We start from the raw sequence: 27,409 nt of genomic DNA on the forward strand, positions 1-27,409 counted from the left end.
ATTTGTTTGTAACTACAGTATTTTCACTGACCTGGCCTCCATTGTTCTGCTCCATAAGCAGCCGAAGTGTGACCTGATTTCCAGTAGACCCGACTCAGCAGAATTCCATAGTTGAGGAAATACTGTTCCATGAATCTGGGGCCTGTAGACAGCCCATTTCAGATTACTCAGCTTTAAGAGCAACAACTCATTAGGCAGCACAAATCTGATAATTATTATACCTGAGCTCTACATAAACTGATTATACATTCAATGAAGCAGCCAGATAAAAGGTTTGTTTAATCAGAAGGAACAATGTGTAGTTTTCACCAGGTTCATTTTGTGAATGAGGATAAGTCTGATGAACAAAGTTTTCCATGGTGTTTAAAAGTTAACATTCCCAATTGATTACTACAGTAACAAAGACAGTTAAAAACATCCTGCACATTAAAAAAGGCTGTAGTTATGTCTGAGCGCTCTATTCAATCAGATCCGCTTTAGCCGACATCCGCAAAGTGGTCGTTTTGGCAGTGAAGGTGGAACTGCGTTAGAGCTGTCAAATCCACAAGCGGCTCCTGGCGTTATACCTAAAGCGGACATTGCCCTTGGCTGCACCGAGTCTCATTAAGAGAAATCCCATGCAGCCTTGTTTACATTTTAGAACACTGGAATTTGAAATTAAATCCTCATTATTTAGTTGAATGATTTTCAATTTGAGCATAATCATTTCCATATAACCTACTTTCTCATTCTGAACATCTTAATGTGAGAGGTGTGGCTTTGTGACAATCAAGAGCAGCTGCTCACCAATTTGACGCCGCCAAAACATCAGGTACGCGGGTGCCGACTATTGCCCGTGAATGCTTGATATGATTGAATTTAGGCACTTTTCATCCAGGTTTCCCATGCATACGAAAAATATCAAACTCATAAAAACATGGGACCTCCAAACTGTGCTGTTGTCTCTGGCTGGTGATTATCACAGTGGCCATTTCTTGCATATAGCTGCCATCTGATCAATGAAATGATTTCAAATACAACTGTAAGAGCACAATGGTTCACCATCCTATATTACCAATCTACATATACAACATCAACGCGGCACAAATGCAGACCTTCCCTTCTGTCAATCCAGGAAGAAGGCTCAACATTATGTACCAGAGACAGGTGATGATACAATCTGAGGCCATAATCAACTGGTTGAGTTCACCCTGAAAAAAAAACTTGCTGGAAAATATTGCAGTGCTCTACCCAGTGTACGAAATTCACAGCACCTTTAGTGAAGACACTTAGATGCCACAGAGGGATATCAAAATAGGTTAAAAAAGAATGTTATGCATGTAACAGAGTTGCAAGAGGAGTGCAATGGGTCATTATTAATAACTGTGTAACTCAAATAAATGATTAAACATCTGCTTGAGCATATATCACAAGGCAAATAATACTTTGCTTCTTCAGCACACATTACGCATACATTTAAAAAGCACTTAAGACAATAATGAAACAACAGTCAAGTGGTTCTCTTTTCAACACAACGAAGTAATTTCCTTTAAGGAATGTTAGTGAAGAAGCTCCCACATCTCATCAAGCCTCCTCCACCAATCTGCTCTCATTCTTCTTCACTGAAAAGGATAATTACTTATGATAAATAATACAACTGATAGCCCGAGACGAGGATGTATAGTAGTCATAGCCCGATCTCTATGTAACCACAGAAACATACTATCCACATCTTGCATGGAGCCTTCACTAAGCTGTCCCCTGGATCTCCACGCTATCGGTGTCCCCAGCGCCGGTCTCCTCTGCCCCGCAGGGCTCCCTGGGCTGGGTCAGGCTGTCCATGGCCGAGAGGATAGAGGAGAAGAGGTGCTCTGAGTGAGTCTCCAACGCCCTGGACTGCCTCTCAATTAGACCAAGGGTCTCTTTCAGAACTGGGAAGAGAGTAGTATAGAGAAGAAAAATGAAAAGAGGAAGAGAAAAAAGAAATGGAAAGCTTTAGTGACTGCCAGACATCTACAGTATGCAGGTGTTAGCTGTTGAACTGACATGTATGAGAAATAAAACCAAGACAAGCTCGCCACTGTTAGCAGACAAGAAATGTTACCCTTTGATCAAGGTAGCCTTCACACAAACATGTAAGCTAATCATGTAATGCCATTTGAATCCCTTAAAAAAATTGTTTTTTTTAAAACAGGCAACGCCCACTTCAACAGTCTCAGATGTTGCTGTGTCACGCAACTCATTTGACTCTTCCTTTAGTAAAGGAGCACAAGCATATTTCAAAATTCACAACGGGAAATAGAGTAGTGTGGCGTATTGGCCTCATCGTCATCTTTCAGTAAAAAAAAAATTTAAAAACACATCCACAACCTCTACTATGAAGGAGTCTGGTCTGACAGGCTGATCCTCTTGAGTTGAGATCGGGGTCATTGCTGTGTGAAGGAAGCCTCATTTATCGGTCCTAATAGTCAGGGTGGGTGACACCTGAGATACAGTAGGTACCAATGAAATAGCTGCAGGCAAAGAGAAACTAGTCAGTGATGGAAAGCTCACCGGGAGAAGTGGAGGTCATACAACCCAAGAGAAGCTCTCCAGTCTGCAGAACAGAGGTGGTCAGAGGCTGGTGGGCATTTACTTCTCTCTGAAACCTCTATGGAGGGAGAGGCAGGGGAACGAGAGAGAGAGTGATGAGGGTGAAAAAGACAAAGGGAAAAACAGAGGGAGTGGGGAGACAGATGGATATAGAGATTGAAAGATAGCAAAAAACAGAAACAAAAAAGAGAAACAGAGGGTGTTGATTAATTATAAGCCACTTCCCTTCTCCCGAGATACTACGCCAAAAGTCATCACTTTTGAGCAAGGACGTGTATTGTACACCCACAGAATAACATATAAAATTGATTTATAGGATCTTTGTGTGTAAACTACGGACCTTATAATCCGCCAGGGACGACTTGACACTCTCGATGTCCACAGAGGGCGGAGCCAGCACCTCCATCCTCTCCACCACAGTGTACAGCCATTGGATGAGCTCCTCCAGGTTAGAACAGAAGGTCTGATGGGTAAACAGGTTAATATCAAACTGCCCCACAACCGTTTGTTCGTGGATTTGGATTGAATAGAGGTGAGACCTGTGTACTGTACATGTATTATAAACTGGGTGGTTCAAGCCCTGAATGCTGATTGGCTGACAGCTGTGGTATATCAGACCGTATACCACACGTATGACAAAACATTTATTTTTACTGCTCTAAATTACGTTGGTAACCAGTTTATAATAGCAATATGGCACCTCAGGGGTTTGTGGTATGTGGCCAATATACCATGGCTAAGGGCTGTATCCAGGCACTCTGTTGCGTTGTGCTTAAGAGCATCCCTTAGCCATGGTATATTGGCCATATACCACACCCTTTGTCCTTATTGTTTAAATATACCATTATCAACACATTGCATTGATTGTGTAATGTGTATTGTATTCCATTGTGTTGGGAGGTACTGTATCATATTGCATTTTTTTGCATATTGGTGGCAGAGGCACACCCTCGTCATTATATTTCACATAATAAAGGGATTATTTCAGCTCTCTGTCCTTACCTGGATGTGCTGCATGAGGGACTCCCTGTGCCCCTGCTCCCCCTGGCTCCCCCTCTGGAACTCAGGCAGGGTTAGTCCACTCAGCTGGTCCACCATGGCCTCCACCTCTCTGAGACTGGCCCTGCTCACTCCCCTGCCTGCTACCCCACCCTCCATCCTAGAACCAGAGTTTCTGGCTGCCTGGGAGGATTCCCCACTATGGACCACTTTAGAGACTAAAAAAAAGTGTTTGAAGTCAAATACATGCTAAGTTGAGAAATATTACAAATACAATAAAACACTATACATTTTTTTAAAAGCCTACTGAAATGCTGGCACCAACACATACCTTTATTAAAGTATTGAAGCGCTTCAGAAATAGACACCTCTTTCTGCTTCTCATCACCCTCCCTTTCTTCCTTTTCATTCTGCTCCCGTTCTTTTCTCTCCTCCTCTGCCTCCTGTTTCTCAGCCAGGTTCATGGAGGACTGGACGGAGGTGGTCCCCCGCTCCAGGGACTCCCAGCTGGCTGTGACAGGCTGACTGAGTTGGGCCGTCACCTCCCTGACCTGCCGGGACAAACCCCGGAGCTCCTCCAACTGCTCCGGGAGAGACCAGAACTCCTCATCACAAGCCCCCCCTCTGAGGCACCCTGGCTGGGGAAGGACACTCGTTGTGCGGATGAACGTGGTGGAAGAGGAGATGCCGTGATGACAGTAGCGACCTTCCTCGATACGATGCAAAGGATCCAGACCACCACCTCCACTACAGTCCAGACTCTCCACGGATAGACCAATAGGGTCCGCAGAGGATAAGGGGCTACTGGAGAGGCAACCATCTGAGGACTTGGGGTGTGAGAGCCCACGCAGCTCAGATGACCTCTGACCTATACCCGGCATCCGCCTCTCCCTTGCCATCCCCACCCCTGCCGTGCCAGTCAGGGAAAAGTCCAAAGCTGACAGGCTGGTGGAGCTGCAGAGGCGGTCCAGGTCTATTCCTGAGTCCTGGAGGTTTGGGTCTGTCTGGATGAGAGGTCCACCCCCTGCATCGGAGGTATCCCACCCACCGACCACCCTACCTGGCCTCAGAGGGTAGGTGTAGTCCAGGAGGGCTTGGTACTCCTTATCAGGGTTCCAGCTCGAAGAGCGTCGGTCTGGGGAGGGGGGCAGGGAGCTGGGAATGGCGCAGGCCCAGTAGTTGGCCTGGTGGGGGGACATGGTGTGGAGCACAGGGTTTGAGTGGCCCTTGGAGTAGCCCACTGAAGGGCCTACATTTAGATACATTTCCCTTCCTCCTCCACGTGATTGACAAACTTCACCTGCATCCAATTTCCGCTCTGTCCATCTCTGTCTGGACGGGCGCGACGGGGGGGTGTAGGAGGGCGAGAGGGGGGATAGCAGAGTGGAGGTCCACTTGGAGTTGAGTGGAGTAGAGAAAGTACGGACCTCCAGGGGTGGGCTGGAGAGGCTGCGTCGGCCAGGCCTGCTGCCAAGATACGATGAGCTGAAGGTGGGTTCTTCATGTGACAGACCCATCCTGAGGTCTGACACCCCTAGGGAGGTGCTAAAGTCCTCTCTGGAGGCTGAGCAGGTTGAGATGTTGGCCTGAGAGGGGTTGAAGTTGTCTGGGAACTTCTGTTCAGCCCATCGGGTCTGGAAGTCAAACTCGCCATGATGGTGTGCTTCATTACTGCTACCTTCCCCCTGTCGCTCCTATGGTGAAAGTATAGGGAAGGAATAGGACATTAGGTAGAGCTAACATACAACGTGGTGTTCATAATTGTTATTTGTATAGTAGTAGAATTTGTTTGTTTTTTAAAATGTGCAGTCAAAGGGAATCTAAAACATGTTTCAATACTTGTCATAAGTCATACAATAGTAGCAGTCCTCTCTCACCTTTTCTGGGCGCTCCTGTAGGTAGGATTTCTTGAGGATGGAGGTCTGCTGCTCTGTGGTGGTGACCAGCGGTTTCCTCATAGAGTACTGCCTCCTGTCACTCATATACCTGGAGGTGGGTGCCATGGTAACACTCTTTCTGGGACCACCCCGGTCCCTATCCCCTGTCCCCCTCTCCCCGTCTTTGTCATGCTGCGTTGTGGTTGACCCCGCCCGGATAATCTCTGGAATCCGGGTCTTCCATTGCCCTCTGCAGCCCTTGGACTCCATCGGAGAGATGGATGCTGGGAAGGCCCTGTCAACTCCCAGTGCCATGGTTATGGGGAGAGGCCCAGAGATGTGTCATGTGTCCAAGCGACCTCTGAAATTGACAGCAAAAAATATATATATATATTTCGGTCTTTAAACAGTTGTTGTGATATAAACCAAAGACACTTGTGCTGTACTACTGGTACCATGATCTGTTGTGTGGTCAGGGATGGCAGCACAGATAAGAGGAAGAACACTGCCCATTGTGTACCTTATAGTAGCATAGCTACAACCAGACAGACCAGCCATATAAACAAACATGTAGCATCCATCTACAGCCGCCAGTCAAGTCCTGCTGAACTTGCAAATGTAAAAGCATCATATTATCTGTATTCGTCACGATGTTGAATAGCTCTCATAAAGCTTGATTATATTTAATGATAGTGAGATTCCATCCTGGACTCATTAGGAACCAAAATGATTGTAAATACAATTGTAAAAACAGACAGCTAATGCTCTGTGTGTCTCTGGGGTGTTGCGCTCCCTCTAGCATCCTCCCTGCCGGTTTGAGTACGTCTTGTTGCCATGGGGAAAATCCACAGTGACAGAATTACGCTGACTCCGATTTTTCACTTCAAAATGTATACCAAACAAAAACCATGGTTTTCAAAGGTTAAACCGTAGAGAACTCCATCCACAAGAACTACTTTTAAACAATTTCCACTGAACATTTTACAAAAACCCATTTAAATGGAAGAGCTGTGCAGATGCAAAGTATTGTAACAGAATTAAGGTAAAATCTCCCTCCGTTTTTATGCGACCACGTTTTCCAAAAACTTTTAAATATCTGCTTCGATTTAAGATTGAAACCATTTAAAATGGGGTGTCAGCTATGACATCTTGAGTAAAAATAAATAAATATATATTTTGGTTATTGAACTACAGTAAGCGAAGTGGCTTCACACCCGGAATTACATCATGGGTCCCTGATCTGTACTATACAGAAATGCATAATTATGGATATGAATGTAATTCTCTTCATGGTGATGTATTACAAATAGGTACACAATCTCATCCTTTACATTTTTGGCTATTATTCTAATGAGCCCAAACCAAATTTGGTTGGTCCGGACCTAATCTGAACCAATCATAGACATCTATGTTTCACAAGTTTGGACATCACAGTAGAGTGCGGTACAGTACGGAGCAGTAGAGTATAGTACAATATACTCTACTCAACTTTTAATTTACTGTGTTGTAGAAGGCCATAGAAGAGAGAGGCAGGGATTGTCTAGACTGTCTAGCTTTGACCACCAGAAGATAAAACAAGAAAGAAAACCTGTATGAGCTTAACATAACAGTATGCCATTGCTAGGGATGACAGTAGCAAGTGACCAAACTGTGGTTTGTGACTACGTATTGTAGCCAATTCAATTGCAGTAATTCTGTTACCGATTTGGTAACAGAATTACGTGTTTTAATCACTTAATAATTCATATACAAAAATGTAAACCAGTAAAAACACTTACTAATTGATAGGTCTACCTTTACTTGTTACTTCTGTGAACTTTCATTATCCTTCCTCACAAGGGTGATAAATGAGATAATATCTTAAAGATGTGGGTTTTTGGTAACGGAATTACAAGGCACAAGGCAATGTTTCTTAAAAACCTATACAGCAAAACATTTCCCCAAAACGAAAGAAGAAATTGTTGATATTAGATGGCAGGGGTCTTTACTTCACATTGTGTTTTGATGTAATTCTAATGCTTTTTATGTTAGATGTTTTCTAAGACACATATTCCATCTGTTTAACCAGAAATCAAAGCCGTTACTTGTGCAAAAAAAAACAAGATGGAAAATGGTTGAAAAATGTATCTATGCCTTCATTTCTCAAACATATAGACTAAGCTTTCATTTGACATGCTCTTATAAACTTCACGATGGTGCTCATGGAAATAACCCATGGCAAACGACTAGAGTGGCTCTCTAGAACGCTGATCATGAGGGTAGTGTCAATCAAAGCTTAACTACAGAACAAAGACAGACATAGAACACCCAGCCCCATTTCCTTCTTCGTTACCTTTATACCTATACTATGATATGATATAAGTGCAGAAAAAAGCTCTTACTGTGTTTGAATACAACAAAAAATACACTTAGCAATTTAATCTAAGTTAATTTCTTACCTCTCTCTTGAAGCTGCCACTGATCAAATTATTTTAGCCCGCTGTGCCTCTGTTACTCTCATTTGAGGAAGAACAGTTGTGGATACTGGCCTAGCAACAACATGTTTGCCTTTACTCACACATGGCATAGCTACACATTGAATTACTGATAATGTTTTCAAGAGCCAATGAGTCTTCCTGTAGCTTGCTTACCTGACTTTTCTGGGAACAAGACTCGTTTCCTTGTATAGATTTATTATAGAATCAGCCTAGTAAGGTGTATTTGGTGATATAATTTGATGTATTTTACTGGATAACCTTGGACACTTTAGATCTGTGAATTCATAAAGCCCAGGGCAGCTCTCTGCACCTGTGTGTTTGAATGTGTTGCTCAATGATTTTCCAATAGTCAGGGTATTTATACATAGGCGTCAAAAATGTACTTTGAGCCAAGCTGCCCTGGTCTTCCCTTGAACACATGTGGGTAGAATGCTTGGCTGGCTACCCAAACGCCACATTTATTCTCCACAATGAGTCTGGATTTGAGTCCCTCCCCAATGATTTCTAGAACGCTAACACATTCTAGCGGTTTTGATTAGTCCCAGAAGCCGCTGGTACAAAGCAGCGTTTTGAAAATTCGTTAACGGTTTTGATACGCTGATTGGTTAGAGACGGCCCAATTGCTGATGACTTTGTTTTGTACAACACAACACCGCTCCTTCATTGACGGCAGTCTCAGACTGATGTAGCGGGCATAACACTGCGTAAGAATTCAGTTTGAGTAATAAGGCAAGTAGAATGCTTAGCAAACTATCACTCTAGTAGTCTAGGCCATTGACTAGAGGTATAGGTTCTAAATTTGAAATGAACTATCCACAAAGGCAACATTCTGTAAGACAAAGGCACTAGTTTATCCTAGGCAGCCGCTAGTGCGATCTATCGCCCACTAGAGGCTGGCTAGGCTATACTAGCTATATACCTCCAGAGAAACCCGTGACAACACATTCAAAATAATTCTCAATGTATGCTATAGTTTTACTCTACAGTGTGTACCGAGAGGTTACTGGTTTTCAAATAGCTAATTGCTCTCCTCAACCAGTCCTAAAATGACATTAGCAGCCCTAGCCATTTATTAACAAAAGCATTCACTCCACGAGAAGCTCAAACAGAACCTACCTTATTTCTTTAGCGCACGCGTCTGTTCGATGAATGTATTCCAACTAAACGTGTTGCAATGGGCGCATCCTTACCGTAACATTTGTTTCACCACATCCCTTCTTGTAACAAAGATACATCGGCAAAGGAAATAGTTCAATTGTAAACAGGCGTGGCAAACGGAAGAGGCTACTGCACAGTTTCAGACCGTAGCTAACACTACCCCCTAGTGGGGCCACATCTGTAACAATTACTGTAGTTCCTTCATTTTTATTATTCAAAGCATTCGTTTTCACATTGATCACAATATTTCATAATTTAATATCACAACTGGACTCAATACGGGTTGAATCGTTTAATATTTGTGTGCTGGTATTAGAACACTCATGTTATCTCAGTTTGTTTGAAAGAATCGTCAATACAGCCACAACCTATGATACGCAACAGATGGGTCCACTGCATCAATACTGAACAAAAACATAAACGCAACAATTTCGAAGATTTTACTGCGTTACAGTTCATATAAGGAAATCAGTCAGGACATTGCTTACATCTGCTATGACAGGCTCATTGTCCACCCTACCAGAAGCCTGGAAGGGATGAGAAATCTAAGCCTATGGGTTCGTAGCTTCAACACTGCAGCACACACACACACACACCAATTGATTAATGGACTGCTGAATGTATAGTTTTTTCAATGTCTTTGTTGGCTATTTTCAACATTATGTCTATCTCTGATAAGCTACCCAGGAAAGGGCTGAACATAGCCCATATTCATACATGTAGCCTTAAAAAGAAGGTTCATTAAATCAACAACTTGCAAACATCAGATAACATTCATATATTAGCCATTTCTGAGACTCACTTAGATCATTAATTTGATTATACAGCAGTAGCAATACAAGGATATAACATCTATAGAAGAGACATCAATGCTTATGGGTGAGGTGCTGCTGTATATTATCAGAGCCATATCCCTTTTAATGCTTAGAGAAGATCGTATGTCAAGTGTTATTGAAGTGTTGTGGTTGTAGGTTCACTTGGCACATCTAAAGCCTTTTCTTTTGGTGCTAACAGTCAGTATCTAAATAATGTGTGAAATGCTTGATAGTGTATGTGATGTAAACAGAGTGGTCTACTTTCTTGGAGACTTGAATATTGACTGGTTTTCATCATGTTGTCTGCTGAAGAGGAAACTTCTCACTGTAACCAGTGCCTGTAATTTGGTTCAGGTTATTAATCAACCTACCAGGGTGTTTACAAACACTACAGGGGCAGCAGGTACCCTAGTGGTTCGAGCGTTGGACTAGTAACCGAAAGTTTGCAAGATTGAATCCCCGAGCTGACAAGGTAAAAATCTGTTGTTCTGCCCCGGAACAAGGCAGTTAACCCACTGTTCCTAGGCCGTCATTGAAAATAAGAATTTGTTCTTAACTGACTTGCCAAGTTAAATAAAGGTATATGAAACAAAATGCTACAGGAACAAGATTATCCACATGTATGGATCACATTTTTACTAATACTGTAGAACTTTGATCTAAAGCTGTATCACAATATGTGGCTATATCCAGGAAAGTCAAAGATCCAAAAGCTGGGCCTAAAATAGTGTTTAAGAGATCATACAAAAGATGTTGCTGTGACTCTTATGTGGGTGATGTAAAAAATATTTGTGTATCTGATGTGATTAATAAGGACCATCAGACGCAGCACTTGATGAATTTATGACATTGCTTCTTCCAATAATTGATAAACATGCACCTGTTATGAAACTGACTGTTAGAACTGTTAAGGCTCCATGGATTGAGGAAAAACTGTATGGTTGAAAGAGATGGGGCAAAGGGAGTGGCTAATAAGTCTGGCTGCACATCTGACTGGCTTACTTACTGCAAATTGAGAAATTATGTGACTAAACTCAACAAAAGGAAACTGTATTATAAATCCAAGATCAATGATATAAAGAGTGATGGAAAAAAACATTACTACTTTAAATTAAATTATGCGCAGAAGGACAAATTCAACTACATCTTTCATCAAATCAGATCAGGCTTATTCATCACAAAACCATTTGATGTTGCCAATCATTTTCATGATAACTTCAGTGGCATAGTGGGCAAACTTAGGTGGGAAATGCCGACAACAAACAGTGAGCCATCGTATTCATGCATAAAAAAAACTAATAATGAAAGAAAAGCATTGCAAGTTAGAATTTTGTAAAGTTAGTGTGGGAGAGGTGAAAAATTATTGTTATCGGTCAATTATGACAAACCTCCTGGAATTGACCATTTAGATGGAAAGCTACTGAGGATGGTAGCTGACTCTATAGCCCCTCCTATTTGTCATATATTTAATCTGAGCCTAGAGGAAAGTCTTTGTCCTCAGGCCTGGAGGGAAGCCAAAGTCATTCCACTACCCAAAAGTGGTAAAGCTGCATTTACTGGTTCTAACAGCAAACTGTTGGAAAAAATAGTGTTTGACCAAATACAATGCTATTTCTCTGTAAACAAATTAACAGACTTTCAGCATGTTTATAGAGAATGGCACTCAACATGTTCTGCGCTGACACACATGACTGATGATTGGTTGAAAGAAATTGATAAGAAGATTGTGGGAGCTGTTAGATTTCAGTGCAGCCTTCAGTGCAGAAAAAAACTTGTGCTATGGCTTTTCAACCTTTGCCATATCGTGGATTCAGAGCTATCTAATAGAACTCAACAGGGTTTCTTTAATATAAGCTTCTCTAATGTCAAACGTGTGGTGTACTGCAGGGCAGCTCTCTTATCTTTTCTATTTTTACCCAATGACCTGACACTGGCATTAAACAAAGCATGTGTGTCCGTGTATGCTGATGATTCAACCATATACGCATCAGCAACCACAGGTAATGAAGTCACTGAAACCCTTAACAATTAGTTGCAGTCTATTTTGGAATGGGTGGACAGTATTAAACTGGTCCTGAACATCTCTAAAACTAAGAGCATTGTATTTGGTACAAATCATTGCCTAAGTTCTAGACCTCAGTTGAATCTGGTAATGAATGGTATGGCTGTTGAACAAGTTGAGACTAAATTACTTGGTGTAACCTGTAAACTGTCATGGTCAAAACATATACACTACCATTCAAAAGTTTGGAGACACTTAGAAATGTCCTTGTTTTTAAAAGAAAAGCAATTTTTTTGTTCATTAAAATAACATCAAATTTATCATAAATACAGTGTAGACATTGTTAATGTTGTAAATGACTATTGTAGCTGGAAACGGCAGATTTTTTATGGAATATCTACATAGGCGTACAGAGGCCCATTATCAGCAACCATCACTCCTGTGTTGCAATGGCACGTTGTGTTTATCATTTTAAAAAGCTAATTGATAATTAAAAAAACGTTTCGCAATTATGTTAGCACAGCTGTAAACTATTGTTCTGATTAAAGAAGCAATAAAACTTACTGCAGCGCAAGTTGCGCCACCAGAGACTCTGTGTTCGCGCCCAGGCTCTGTCGTAACCGACCGCGACCGGGAGGTCCGTGGGGCGACGCACAATTGGCCTAGCGTTGCCCGGGTTAGGGAGGGTTTGGCCGGTAGGGAAATCCTTGTCTCATCGCGCACCAGCGACTCCTGTGGCGGGCTGGGCGCAGTGCGCGCTAACCAAGGTTGCCAGGTGCACTGTGTTTCCTCCGACACATTGGTGCGGCTGGCTTCCGGGTTGGATGCGCGCTGTGTTAAGAAGCAGTGCGGCTTGGTTGGGTTGTGTATCGGAGGACGCATGACTTTCAACCTTCATCTCTCCCGAGCCTGTACGGGAGTTGTAGCGATGAGACAAGATAGTAGCTACTAAAAAACAATTGGATACCACGAAATTGGGGAGAAAAATGGGTAAAAGTCACACACAAAAAAAAATAAAAAAATAAATAAAAGAAGCAATAAAACTGGCCTTCTTTAGACGAGTTGAGTATCTGGAGCATCAGCATTTGTGGGTTCGATTACAGGCTCAAAATGGTCAGAAACAAAGAACTTTCTTCTGAAACTCGTCAGTCTATTCTTGTTCTGAGAAATGAAGGCTATTCCATGCGAGAAATTACCAAGAAATTGAAGATCTCGTACAACGCTGTGTACTACTCCCCTCACAGAACAGAGCAAACGGGCTCTAACCAGAATAGAAAGAGGAGTGGGAGGCTCCGGTGCATAACTGAGTAAGAGGACAAGTAAATTAGAGTGTCTAGTTTGAGAAACAGACATCTCACAAGTCCTCAACTGGCAGCTTCATTAAATAGTACCCGCAAAACACCGGTCTCAACATCAACAGTGAAGATGCTGGCCTTCTAGGCAGTTGCAAAGAAAAAGCCATATCTCAGACTGGCAAATAAAAATAAAAGATTAAGATGGGCAAAAGAACACAGACACTGGACAGAGGAACTCTGCCTAGAAGGCCAGCATCCCGGAGTCGCCTCTTCACTGTTGACGTTGAGACTGGTGTTTTGCGGGTACTATTTAATGAAGCTGCCAGTTGAGGACTTGTGAGGCGTCCGCCACCCATTCCACACATACTTACCCCACCAGACATGCCACAAGGGGTATTTTCACAGTCCCCAAATCCAGAACAAATTCAAGAAAGTGGACAGTATTACATAGAGCCATTATTGCATGGAACTCCATTCCATCTCATATTGCTCAAATGAACTGTAAACTTGCTTTCAAAAAACAGATAAAGCAACACATCACGGCACAGCGCCCCTCCCCTGTCTGACCTAGATAGTTTGTGTATGTATTGATATGTAGGCTACGTGTGAAGTAGTTGTATCCTTGAGCTGTTCTGTATTATGTCATGTTTCATGTTTTGTGTGGACACCAGGAAGAGTAGCTGCTGCTTTTGCAACAGCTAATGGGGATCCTAATAAAATACCAAAAATACCAACAATTTAAATACATTCATTAGGTCCTAACTGGGAAAACAGATATGCATCTGTTGGTCACAGATACCTTAACAAAAGGTAGGGGCTTGGATCAGAAAACCAGTCAGTATCTGGTGTGACCACCATTTGCCTCATGCAGCGCGACACATCTCCTTCACATAGAGTTGATCAGGCTGTTGATTGTGGCCTGTGGAATGTTGTCCCACTCCTCTTCAATGGCTGTAAAAAGTTGCTGGATATTGGGAACTGGAACACGCTGTGTACACATAGATCCAGAGCATTCCAAACGTTCTCAATGGGTGACATGTCTGGTGAGTATGCAGGCCAAGAACTGGGACATTTTCAGCTTCTAGGAATTATCCTTGCGACATGTGGCCGTGCATTACCCTACTGGAACGTGAGATGATGGTGGCAGATGAATGGCACGACAGTGGGCCTCAGGATCTCAGTCACGGCATCACTGTGCATTCAAATAGCCATTGATAAAATGTCCACCAATGGGGCGCTCTGTTCACAACGTTGACATCAGCAAATTGGTCGCCATACGACGTCATAATTGGTCATTGGTCTGCGGTTGTGAGGCTTGTTGGACATACTGCCAAATTCTCAAAAACGACATTGGAGGCAGCTTATGATAGAGAAATTAACATTCAATTCTCTGGCAACAGCTCTGGTGAACATTCCTGAAGTCATCATGCTAATTGCACAGCATTGTGTTGTGTGACAAAACTGCACATTTTGTGCACAGAGTGGCCTTTTATTGTCCCCAGCACAAGGTGCAGCTGTGAAATCATCATGCTGTTTAATGAGCTTCTTGATATGCCACACCTGTCAGGTGGATGAATTATCTTGGCAAAGGAAAAATGCTCACTAACAGGGATGTAAACAAATTAGTCCACAAAATTAGAGAAATAAGCTTTTTGTGCATATGGAACATTTCTGGGATTTTTTATTTCAGCTCATGAAACAAACTCTTTACATGTTGCGTTTATATTTTGGTTCAGTGGATGTTACAGGACGTCCCAGACAACAAGACGTAGAAGAGCCGGTTAGGTTTCTGCCTGTTGAGTGTTGGTGAGCAGGAGTGGTTCCGTATAGTACATATAGAATAAAATCGATAAACAACCGAGAGCCAGGTATGATAAAGGTAGTGGAGTGACGAGACATGGGCTAATGTAGAAATACTGACGATCAGAGAGGCATCAGGCATTGTAGATATCTCTTTAATATCATGAGCGTACACCAAAAACTGAAAACATGCCACGGTATTTTCCAGAAATGTTTTATTTTATTCACAAAATTCTAATTTCTGTACAGGAAGCAATAACCATGACAAGCATTCACAACGTCATCATCATACATTTCAACAAAGGAACCCAATATAAAGAGAGACTGTTTTTCAAATTCATACACATGGAGTCTGTTGAACAGTCATCAGATTGTGTCGTTCAGGGGGAAATAATTAAGTCTGATTCTGTATGGTGGACCATTCCTGGTCTCTTGCACGACAGTCCATAGATATAGATACATAATTTATAGCTAAGGTATGTCCACATCGCATGTGTAATATACCAGGTATGGAAACTAGAAGTCGACACAGCGGCCCTTCCTCTCCCAGTCCCCGTAGCGCGTGGGCTCTGGGCCCCGGGGACCCCCCTGCTCCTTTGTGGCTGGGTTCACATCATCAGGGAACTCTGGAAAATCAATGGGGAATAATTACAGTGTGAAAGGCATTGGCGCATCCTAGAAGGTACAGTTGAAGTCAGATGTTTACATACACTTAGGTTGGAGTCATTAAAACTTGTTTTTCAACCACTCCGCAAATTTCTTGTTAACAAACTATAGTTTTGGCAAGTCGGTTAGGACATCTACTTTGTGCATGACAAGTAATTTTTCCAACAATTGTTTACAGACAGATTATTTCACTGTATCACAATTCCAGTGGGTCAGAAGTTTACATACACTAAGTTGACTGTACCCTTAAACAGCTTGGAAAATTCCAGAAAATTATGTCATGGCTTTAGAAGCTTCTGATAGGCTAATTGATGTCATTTGAGTCAGTTGGAGGTGTACCTGTGGATGTATTTCAAGGCATACCTTCAAACTCAGTGCCTCTTTGCTTGACATCATGGGAAAATCAAAAGAAATCAGCCAAGACCTCAGAAAAAAAATTGTAGACCTCCACAAGTCTGGTTCATCCTTGGGAGCAATTTCCAAACGCCTGAAGGTACCACGTTCATCTGTACAAACAATAGTACGCAAGTATAAACACCATGGGACCACGCAGCCTTCATACCGCTCAGGAAGGAGGCGCGTTGTCTCCTAGAGATGAACGTACTTTGGTGCGAAAAGTACAAATCAATCCCAGAACCACAGCAAAGGACCTTGTGAAGATGCTGGAGGAAACAGGTACAAAAGTATCTATATCCACAGTAAAACAAGTCCTATATCGACATAACCTGAAAGGCCGCTCAGCAAGGAAGAAGCCACTGCTCAAAAACTGCAATAAAAAAGCCAGACTACAGTTTGCAACTGCACATGGGGACAAAGATCATACTTTTTGGAGAAATGTCCTCTGGTCTGATGAAACAAAAATAGAACTGTTTGGCCATAATGACCATCGTTATGTTTGGAGGAAAAAGGGAGAGGCTTGCAAGCCGAAGAACACCATCTCAACCATGACGCACGGAAGTGGCAGCATCATGTTGTGGGGGTGCTTTGCTGCAGGAGTGACTGGTGCACTTCACAAAATAGATGGCTTCATGAGGAAGGAAAACTATGTGGATATATTGAAGCAACATCTCAACACATCAGTCAAGATGTTAAAGCTTGGTCGCAAATGGGTCTTCCAAATGGACAATGACCCCAAGCATACTTCCAAAGTTGTGGCAAAATGACTTAAGGACAACAAAGTCAAGGTATTGGAGTGGCCATCACAAAGCCCTGACCTCAATCATATAGAACATTTATGGGCAGAACTGAAAAAGTGTGTGCCAGCAAGGAGGCCTACAAACCTGACTCAGTTACACCAGCTCTGTCAGGAGGAATGGGCCAAACTTCACCCAACTTATTGTGGGAAGCTTGTGGAAGGCTACCCGAAACGTTTGACCCAAGTTAAACAATTTAAAGGCAATGCTATCAAATACTAATTGAGTGTATGTAAACTTCTGACCCACTGGGAATGCGATGAAAGAAAGAAAAGCTGAAATAAATTATTCTCTACTATTATTCTGACTTTTCACATTCTTAAAATAAAATGGTGATCCTAACTGAACTAGACAGGGAATTTTTACTAGCATTAAATGTCAGGAATTGTGAAAAACTGAGTTTAAATGTATTTGGCTAAGGTGTATGTAAACTTCCGACTTCAACATAGTGAAAATAGTTTGTCCTACTTTCAAGGGGATCCTTGGTCTTCTCATCATTCATGTCGAAGCGGCCCTGGGGGGTTTTGGCCTTGCGCAGTGGCTCCTTGTCCTTCACTGCTCCACTGGCTGTCCGCAAGTATCCTTTACACAAGAGAGCCACATCACATCTGATGCATTAGGTCATTCCACCTCAAAAAGCACAAGAAAAGGGATTGACACCCACCATGTCAGATTGTTCTGAAATCGTTTCTGTAGTTAGTAACAGATATGATTAGCATTCCTGAAACATTATTTTGTTGACATATAATTTGATCTGTGAGAAAATAAACTAATTGATGACACTCAAGTTGGCCATTTTAATTGATAGGATTCAGACGTTCAATAAATAAATGGTCCAAATAAGATGTTGGGTACTACATTTATTGAATATTATCTCAATCCTATAAAATGAAAATAGACAATTTGGGTGCAATCAATTAGCTTAATTTCTCCAAGATAAAATTAAATTTCAACAAAATAATGTTTCAGGAATGCCAATCGTATCGGTTTCTATTCACAGAAACAATCTGAGTTGGTGGGTGTCATTGGTTGCTGAAATTACATTGAAAAACAAACAACTTCATATCTAACCTAGATGATTATGTGTTGACATTTTGACATATCAACACAAAATGATTGGTAGCTTGAGAAGGGTATCAATATCTTGGTAATTTGTAAACAAATGATGTATATGTGACAATGTAGAATCCATAGTTTTGGTCTCTGTTTCCCAGGGTACACTTTTTTAGTTATGTATTTATTTGTAAAAACAACACAACAACAATAACTCATTTAAACAAATGGACAATCCAGGGTACATCATAATACTACCAGACACAGTTTGATTTAACAAGGCATAATTGGGGGATTAATGTGCTTGTGGGAAGCGGGAAACTGAACAGTGGTACATCCGACATGATCGTGTTCAAATCCTCTCTGAATGTCCCACTCCCAGGGTACCCTAATTAGTGGAGAACATGTGAAGTGTATAAAAGTACTTAGATCTGTTCAGGTGGAGTAGTGTAGAGACTGTGGCATCTTTGCTGAGCTGTACTTGTTTGAGAACCATTTGAGGATCATACTGAATGTTTACAGTGTGGTTGAATTTGTTCAGAAAGTATGTGTTGAGTTTCTCTATCCGTGTTTAGGTTTGGCAGTATTTAACATTTTTTTATTTATTTTTTAAAGATGCACTCTCAAACTATTGTATAATTGCAGGTAGTAGTTTTGAAAGTGGTGCTAACGAGCCAAAACGAACCATACCGCAATTGAGAATCGATTCCCGTTTAGATGGAGTATTTGGCTGTCTGAGCCAATTCGCTTCTAAACAGAAAATGTAAGGTCCTAGGAATATAAGGGAGTAACGTTAGGCTCCTTTCGTCCATTATTGGGCTAGCTTATGCCCCACCTGAAAATGCAACGGAATGCATTTGCTCCATTGTTTACATTTTTTAGGGGTAGGAACATCAACCTACCTCCCGCTCATCCTTGAGCTTTACCTCACTGTCACCACAGGTATCCCTGAGTTGATTTCTTTCATTCTCATGTCATCCTTATTTATCGTGTGTAGTATTTACTGCATTGTTGAGGAACAGCTTGCAAGTAAGCATTTCACTGTACTGTTTACACCTGCACGTGACAAATAAACGTTGATTTTAAGTTGTTTACCTTGCTAACGGTAACTATAGCCATCATGTGCACGCTAAGCCTTGAGAAGCAACACTCTTCTTCGAGTTAATACACGCACCTGTAAAAGCAGATTCCACGAATAACCCTTGGGTCACAAGACGTTTCGATGCAGAAGCGCAGACGCTTAGTAGAGACATGTTGATTGCCGTTAGATACACTCACTCGTTCAGAAAGATGGTTAAACAGTAATTTACCAAATGTTCTGGTGTTTTGGCAAGCTTTAATGACGTATGAAAAGTCATCATCTTGCGACAAAATCTAACTTGTAGTAACTACGTATGGTCACCAGGGCGAGCTAAAGTACAGGGTTTGGGTCAATCAGATGCAGCCGAGTAGCCATCACAACACAAACTACCACCACCGGTAAATCCCTGTGTAAGTGCTTTCATCATAATGTCTTCTAGATGCAGAACGTGAGATAATATCATCATGGAGGGATAGTTATCAATGTATGTGGGAAAGTTCACGGGTCTATCATTCTCCTCAAAAAGTGGAGAATGTGTGTACATGTGTGATAAAGTGTATTTTGGTTGACATGACCATTTGTCACATGCACAGGTTGAAAGAACCGAGCAATTTGTAATTTTAAAAAAAACAAACAGATTTTTCATGGGTTAATCTCAGTCTCTCCCTTTCCTTGGATCATTTAGCACACAAAAAAATATAGTGTGAACGAAGTATGGTATAACCTAATCAATCCACCTATCAGTGTTCCTATAGGATCGGGCGGCAGGTAACCTAGTGGTTAGTGCATTGGACTAGTAACCGAAAGGTTGCTAGCTCGAATCCGCCGAGCTGACAAGGTAAGAATCTGTTGTTCTACCCCTGAACAAGGAAGTTAACCCACTGTTCCTAAGCCGTCATTGTAAATAACTTAACTGACTTGACTTGCCTAGTTAAATAAATAGGTTGAGATGAGAAAATACCTTGTTAAAAATTGGGATACAGCAGCTATGATTTTCTTTTGTGGACATGGTTTTGTCTCATCTAATATGTTAAACAAGGGAACTAATGGATTAGAAGAGCCAAATATTTATCAAATACAAAAGCATGAATCATTTAATAAAAAAATGTAACATACAAATTGCCATATTCTGTTCAAGAATATGATTAAACAATGATTGCAGAATAAAGTCTGCAATTGACAATTGATTTTTGCATGCAGTTCAAAATGAGAAAAAAAAAACTCGGTCCATTCATACATTTCAAATTCAGAGACATAGACTACACAATGGCTTTGAATGGTACAGTGATTCGTATGTGTGTAAAGCCAAGAATAGATTATACTGTAGCTAATTTGAGTCATACAATCATTTTTATATAGCAATAGGATTCATTGCAAATTAATTGTAGCAATGAAGGACATGACAGAGATCGGTTAATTGATAATTATGTTTCAACTTCTTATTGATGATGTTAAGAATATACTGCTTTATTTCCCTGGTGGTGAATGAAAAATGCATGGGCTTCTGTGACTTACTGTGGCAGAATCATACATTACTGTGCTATAAACAGGATACTAAGCTGTAAATCCTCGTTAATGCTAATTTGGAGATTGTGTAGTCATGAATGCATTGCAGCATTACAGATCATAAGGAAGCAAAGCGCAGTGAGATCAAACGTAGAACATGTTTGTGGAAATGAACACATTTCATACGGTACAAAAGAGGGTGCCGAATAATAGCAGTAGCACAAGAACTGAACATTATTTGTGGCTGTGTCAAGATATACGAATGTTGTTAGATTGTGGATTTGCAACTGAATTGTGGCAGACAAAACAAACAGTAAACGCTCACTTGGTAGAAAGGCAATAACATATTACTTCAGTAATGAAATGCATGCAGGAACTGTATTTGATGACATAAAACAAGCCTAAATAATTGTAATTTAATGAAGCCATAAATAAAGAATACGGATCAAACTAAAACTGAAAAGGCTGAGGACAACGAACAAAATGGAAGGTGTTATGCTTGCTTACATATTAAGCTCTCAATCTGCCGCTCACTGCACTTGTCCACTTCTTTTACATTTTCAGCCATTTTTACCACCGTTTTCCATTGAGGGCTTTGAAAAAAACTGAAAGCCATCATGCCTGCTCGGTTTAAGAATTTCAGGAGTTTTGGGAAAGCCACTTAAGTGACGCTGCAGTGCTGATATTTCCGAGTAGATGAGGCAATTCTACCCTACATTCCTTTTTGACCATGGGGAGAGGCCCTGGACTAACTCACAAACACACTGTCCTACAGCTGGATACGATCAACACACACATACACACACTTTACAGTTGCAATGAATGTTAACTAACACACAAAATACACAGCTGCATATTCCAAAATGTAGACATTCATCATGATCATGCAACCAGTATCAATCACTTGCTGGAAACACCCATTATAAAGGTCTGGTATTGACTAATAGAGGGCAGGTATATCAGGGATGGATCCTATAGTCAAAGAGGGCTTTGGCCATCAGTTGTCCCATACACAGCAATGTAGTTCACTCCATGTGCATGATCATTGGTTTAAAACAAAATATGACAAATACACAAAGTACAACTGTATTAATTCTTTAAAAATATATTTCATATGGCCTTATAATTCTAGCCTGTCATTATACGTATAAATGGATCAACATAACTGAAATGATTATAGGATTATAGAGTACAAGAAAGTTGAACAAATAACACCTTATTTTACAGTCATAATTCAGCTGTTTACCTGGTATTTATTAAGAAATTACATTATGCAGTAACAATGGATAGGCTACTTAACGAAAAAACAATACATTTACACTTCAACAAATTCAAAGCCATGTTCATATTGCTAACATTGTGCTTGTTTGAAAGACAAAGACAACAAATAATATTGTATAATGATCAGGCAACTGTATAACCCAATTTCTGCAAATACCAGGTAAATAGTAGAGTGCAATAAAGTATAATCCAAATTAGTAAGTGCTTGTGTAATGTGGTAAGAGGTCAAAGATAATGAATAATTTATAACAGAAACTTGATGAGGTGGTACATTTGAACCTTTTGCCACTGATTCTTCCCTTGCAAAGAGATAAAGGGGTTGCTTAACTGCTAAAAGCGATTCATAACCATCGCTGTCAATATAAACGGTTGATATAAACATCACTGTTATGAGACACAGGCAGGCTAGTGAATCTATACCAGCAAATTCATATTTTTGAAACCAATACATTTTTCTTGAATTAGGCCTAATCCTCAAATGATCAGGTATGAATGAATATGTCAACGTTTTCCTCTAGGAGAAAAGTGCTAAAAGAAGTGCTCACTTATTTGAATCTAGCTATAGTCTTAGTTAGAAGTCTTAGAACTGGACTATATTTGATTGAAAAATTACAATTAATACAACTGCTAAAAATGTTATCACCTAAAAGCAGGAAGATAAGGTGAACTATTGCACAGTCCTCTAAAAGCATGTTGCTAATGGACTCGTGCATGGCTGCAGGAAGATTTTTCCGGGTGGGGGTGCTGAGAAAGAAAACATATCCCCGCATTAACGACTATTTTTCTCCACTCATACAGGAGTCATTAAGGTCCAGTGCACTAATTTGGTGATGTATATATATTGTTGATTTTCTATATATATATAAATACATATGTATGTATATGTGTATTTAATTATGATTTATCAGGGGGTGCTGCAGCACCCTCAACACCCCTACTTCCGGTGGCTATGAGCTCCTTGTTCACTCCATGCTTTCAACCTAAACCTTTTTTGAGGCAGTCAGATAAATCCAGGTCCTCTTGAGTCATATTTTTCAAGTTGATGATCTTAAAAAGTTGTTCGCTATGACTCCACTCACTTTCAAAAAGAAGAGAAAAGAAATGCGGTCAGAGTTTGTTATTCGCAGGCGGACACGCTGCTGATTTTGGCGGTGTTCTCAGTCCATGGCTGGAGGTTCTGAAGCGCGAACAGGGAGCTGTTATGCAGGCAGAGCGGGTCCGGGTTTGCCGGTTGGTTTATCGTTTTCTGAAAAGCCTCCTGTTGGAGTTGCATGAGGATCCGGTTGGCCTGCTGTCGCTCTGCTTCTCTCTCCTCAGCTGTCTGCCGTCTGGAACACCGGAGACACAAGAGAGACACCGAGGAATCAGTGGGAAATTCTATCCAAAATAAGCTGCGTCATTATAGATCTTAACAAGCCTATGCACATTACATTTTGATACAAAGTGAATGTCTTCTGGATTAATTTAAACACGTTTATCAAGTATGATTATAGACTATAACAAATTGCTAGACAACATTTGCCTAATGTAGGCTAAATTGCTTGGCTAAGCATTATTAACCGATAGGCTAAAAGCTGATGTCCAAATGCAAATTTCCCACAAATAGTATAGTACATTTTCACAGCCAGTTTATGTGAAAATAAATAACGTTTTGTCAATTAATTTAGTCTTCCTCTGATGTGGCATAAATGTTTCTTCAAAATGTTATGTTATGTTCTCTCATTGACTTCATACTTACTCTTAGGCCTATATACATAATATTTGTATTCCTTGATTGTATATATATTTTCTTTTTCAAAAATCAAATCTTCAGAGATGTATTTAACTTCTTCAGTAGATAGGCCAAGGAAAATATCCTCTATCTCAATGCGTAAAATTTGTGGCCAAACAGGCCTTCTACATTTATGCACGATATGTTTAATCTGAAAATAGCTTTAAAGACATTTTTTTTTAAATGACTGAAATTTATTTCGTAAGATTAAAGAAACGTTTCACTTTAAAAGAGTAGACGTGTGAGGGAAATCATTATCCTGTAGGTTAGGATAGGATATAGGATATAGTTAAGTTGCCACTGAATTTTACTTTAATGTTAAACCACTTTAAACCAACCATATGAATCACCATAGTTTCCTTGACTGTTGCAAGACAATATTAATTCAATGAATTGCAAAGGTTTGCAATCGAAAACTTCAATAAAAAATACAATTGACCACCTGGAGTAGACTGTAAAAGGTTCATTTGAAGCAGGGAGATTGGATTTTTGTATATAGTTTTAACAAATGCACACAATTATTTATCCCATATTCAAGACCGAGTACGTTCAATCTATCCGTCTCCCAATCTATTTTTGGTGGGTTTATATAGCCTTCTTGGAGTGTAAATATATAGCTCATGTTATACATAAAAGCATCAACTTAGCTAAAACACACACACAAACAAATCATGGAGAGGACACTTTATACCTTAAATGTAATCTACAAATTATCATCAGTAATCTCACCTCCATTTTGTTCTTCTGTTCTGGAACCATGTTTTGACTTGTGCGTCAGTCATCTTGAGGGCCTTGGCCAAAGCCGCTCGCTCTGCGGAAGCCAGGTACTTCTGTCGGTGAAAGCGTTTCTCCAGCTCGCAGATCTGCAGGCGAGTAAAAGACGTCCGGGGCTTTTTCTTCTTGGGGGGCGTCCGGTTCTGGTACGGGTGACCTACACGACGTGTTACAGTGAGGGGTGAGAGCGCCACTGGATTGGGAGACGGATAGATAAGGGCGAAAGCATGCAGCAAAATCAGCAAAATAGCAACAACAGAGCAGCGAAGCAAGTCCATGCAATGTCAGACAGAGAGAGGGAGATTGCAGGTTTAAAATAAAGAACTGCAATTCAAATGCTAGGCTAAACCAAACATCCCATTGTTAATAATGCACTCTGATACAGCCCTGGATGAAATAGCATATTGATTAGGCACCCACTGTCCTGTCCAAAAACAAGATGATGCAGGTGGGAGGAAAACACTTGATGTGTCGTTTATACCACACAGATTCTGGCAGATGCATTATCCAGCTATTAGGCTGCAGAAACATTTAGTGTATAAAACGACAACATACAATTAAAAAGCCCCAAATACTATAGCCTAGTTATCGTTAAGTGAACTTTTAAAATGTGAGATTGAAGGATAAATGTTCCCTTTAAATCACCGAGAGATGAGAAACAAGGATGCATACGGTGTTATATTTGTTGTAGCCATTTTTGTAATAATGGGTGGTGGGGGGGGGGGGGGGCTACATTTCGACTATTTCGATAACATGCAGATGTGTTGGGCTATATTTTGATTATCTTTAAATCAACGTTGATTGTAGGTGCTTCTTGTGAGATATATATATAGACTAGTAAAATAAGTTAAATGCATAGGTGTTTATCAACTAAAATGGTATAATGAAATTACACAGCGTGTTAAGAAGAAGCCGTAGTAGACAGCAGTAGACTGATTTGTTATCGATTATTTTCTAAACTGAGTGCATCAGAAGACAATAACTAAGCCTAAGTGCATTCAATGACCCTTTCCATCAGAAACAAATTGCACGATCGTGATTTTTTCATGACAAGCATGGCAACACACGCACAAACACACGCGCACACACACACACACAGACAACATTGTATGTGCATTATAGAGATGGTCTACCGGTGAACCTGTCTTTGGTGTATCTTCTGTTACTCTCCATCCAGGGGAATGTAAATCCCGTCAGGTTGTTAATCGAGCCTGGCATCGTGGACATGCCGTAGGGGATGGACGAGTGTCCACTGTTCAGAGGCCGGTGCGCGGGCACACGGATGACTCCAGCTGCGTTAACGTTATTCCCACTGACGTTCATCCCCATGTTCATGTTATAGGTGCCGCTCAGATTGGCGACCCCACATGCGTTGCCGTTATATCCAGAGTTGTCGCCGGTGAAGTTACTAGTCATGGTGTTGTAGGCAGTGCTGACGACGCAGCCGAGGCCATAGTCCGGATCCGGCATCCGATCGCCGAGCATGCAGCTTTGGTCCACATTGTTAAGGATTTGGTCGATCCCGAAGCTGATGGGCTCCGCGTGAATGTGCTGGAGATGCGCTCCAATATGATCCATGGCCCCCGCGAGCCCCCCGCGAGGTACAGAGGTGCTCCACGCAGCGCGCCTTATCTTGGTCCTTTAAAACGTCTTCAGCTCTCGCTCCAGTCGTTATCTAATATGTGTGTGTGTGCGTGTGTGTGGGTGTGTGTGCGTGTGTGTGCGTGTTTGTGAGAGTGTAAGTGTGTGAGAGTGAGGCTATACTAAAAGCGATTGTCTGTTTTTTTCTTCTTCCCTTTTGGCTCGGGCAGCCTTGCCGAATGGAGTGCAGCATCAATCAAAGTGCCAAATAGGCAGCACGAGATTAAGCCCCATTTTTAGGCCTCGAGACTCAATTGGCTGAAGACACCACCCCGAGGCCACAAGCTCATTCAGTGAAAGCTGAGCGGAGGGTCGCATGATCCTCTGGACTTGTGGCAAACATCATAAACACCAGGCGGAGTCTTGTGAAAGTAGGCAATGTTTATATTCTGTATTTTATTAATTTCACCTCATGGCACATTTTTAGAACATCAATTACAAAAACTGTTTTACGTAACACACACTAACCTAATGTCAATAGGTGCGTGGTCAGATCCGAGCAAGCAGTGAAAGTGTTTAAAATGGCCTAATAAATGCGGAGGAAAGTGTCTTCTTCCATCCCTCGTAGGCCTCTGTGTTCAACTTATTTCAGGTAGGCCTAATCAAATGTCTCCATTTGACAGTGTTTCTTGGAAACACAATTGAACTGGAGAAAAATCTACGTGCTCGAGCAAATGATCTTAATCAAAGTGGATTCACAATGCCTTCAGAAAGTCAAAGTGGAAGAAACATTTGTAAAAAATGTATGTATCTTGTTTAGATAGCCTAAGTATTCAACCATCTGAGTCAATGCATGTTAAAATCACCTTTAGCAGGGATTAAACTGTGAGTCTTTCTGGATAAGTCTCTAAGAGCTCACCATACCTGGATTGTACAATATTTGCACATGATTGTTTTTAAAAATCTTCAAGCTCTGTCAAGTTGGTTGTTAATCATTGCTAGGCAGCCATTTTCAAGTCGTGCCATAGATTTTCCAGACGATTTAAGTCAAAACTGTAACTAGGCCACTCAGGAACATTCAATGTTGTCTTCGTAAGCAACTCCAGTGTATATTTGGCCTTGTTTTGCGTTATTGTCCTGCTGAAAGGTGAATTTGTCTCCCAGTGTCTGTTGGAAAGCAGACTGAACCAGGGTTTCCTCTGCCTGTGCATCCTAAAAAACTCCCCAGTCCTTGTCAATGTAACAGTATAGTTTCCGTCCCTCTCCTCGCCCCTACCTGGGCTCGAACCAGCTACCCTCGAAGCATCGTTACCCATCACGCCACAAAAGCCACGGCCCTTGCAGAGCAAGGGGAACAACTACTTCAAGGTCTCAGAGCGAGTGACGTCACTGATTGAAACGCTATTAGCGCCACCACCGCAAACTAGCTAGCCATTTCACATTGGTTACACCAATGACAAGCATACCCATGACGTGATGCAGCCACCACCATGCTTAAAAATATGAAGA

The 27,409-nt window shown here is 41.2% G+C and overlaps 3 protein-coding genes across 4 annotated transcripts; all 3 read right to left on the reverse strand.

The window, feature by feature from the left end:
• Window positions 1–248: 248 nt before the first annotated feature.
• Window positions 249–9,187, reverse strand: LOC139410693 (centrosomal protein 68). Of its 2 annotated transcripts, none has more exons than XM_071156104.1 (7): window positions 9,115–9,187; window positions 5,448–5,808; window positions 3,902–5,264; window positions 3,574–3,788; window positions 2,912–3,034; window positions 2,533–2,629; window positions 249–1,910 (listed from the first exon to the last, which is right to left on the reverse strand). In XM_071156104.1, exons 2-7 carry the CDS (start codon window positions 5,760–5,762, stop codon window positions 1,729–1,731), a joined length of 2,295 nt encoding a protein of 764 aa, XP_071012205.1. In that variant the 5' UTR covers window positions 5,763–5,808; window positions 9,115–9,187; the 3' UTR covers window positions 249–1,728. The 2 variants fall into 2 exon arrangements, with proteins under 2 accessions (XP_071012205.1, XP_071012214.1); XM_071156113.1 differs by having other exon boundaries at window positions 256–1,910; window positions 9,041–9,163.
• A 5,944-nt stretch (window positions 9,188–15,131) lies between these two features.
• On the reverse strand, window positions 15,132–19,240 carry LOC139410703 (succinate dehydrogenase complex assembly factor 4). The gene is made up of 3 exons (XM_071156126.1): window positions 19,081–19,240; window positions 17,322–17,435; window positions 15,132–15,620 (listed from the first exon to the last, which is right to left on the reverse strand). The coding sequence occupies exons 1-3, from the start codon at window positions 19,157–19,159 to the stop codon at window positions 15,511–15,513; spliced, it is 303 nt and encodes a 100-aa protein (XP_071012227.1). The 5' UTR covers window positions 19,160–19,240; the 3' UTR covers window positions 15,132–15,510.
• Window positions 19,241–22,891: 3,651 nt separating this feature from the next.
• LOC139416936 (T cell leukemia homeobox 1) lies at window positions 22,892–25,897 on the reverse strand. Its single transcript, XM_071166124.1, has 3 exons — window positions 25,453–25,897; window positions 24,275–24,476; window positions 22,892–23,102 (listed from the first exon to the last, which is right to left on the reverse strand). Exons 1-3 carry the CDS (start codon window positions 25,895–25,897, stop codon window positions 22,892–22,894), a joined length of 858 nt encoding a protein of 285 aa, XP_071022225.1.
• Window positions 25,898–27,409: the final 1,512 nt, after the last annotated feature.

This window comes from Oncorhynchus clarkii, chromosome 1, assembly GCF_045791955.1.
Source record: "Oncorhynchus clarkii lewisi isolate Uvic-CL-2024 chromosome 1, UVic_Ocla_1.0, whole genome shotgun sequence".
NCBI classification, from domain to species: domain Eukaryota; kingdom Metazoa; phylum Chordata; class Actinopteri; order Salmoniformes; family Salmonidae; genus Oncorhynchus; species Oncorhynchus clarkii.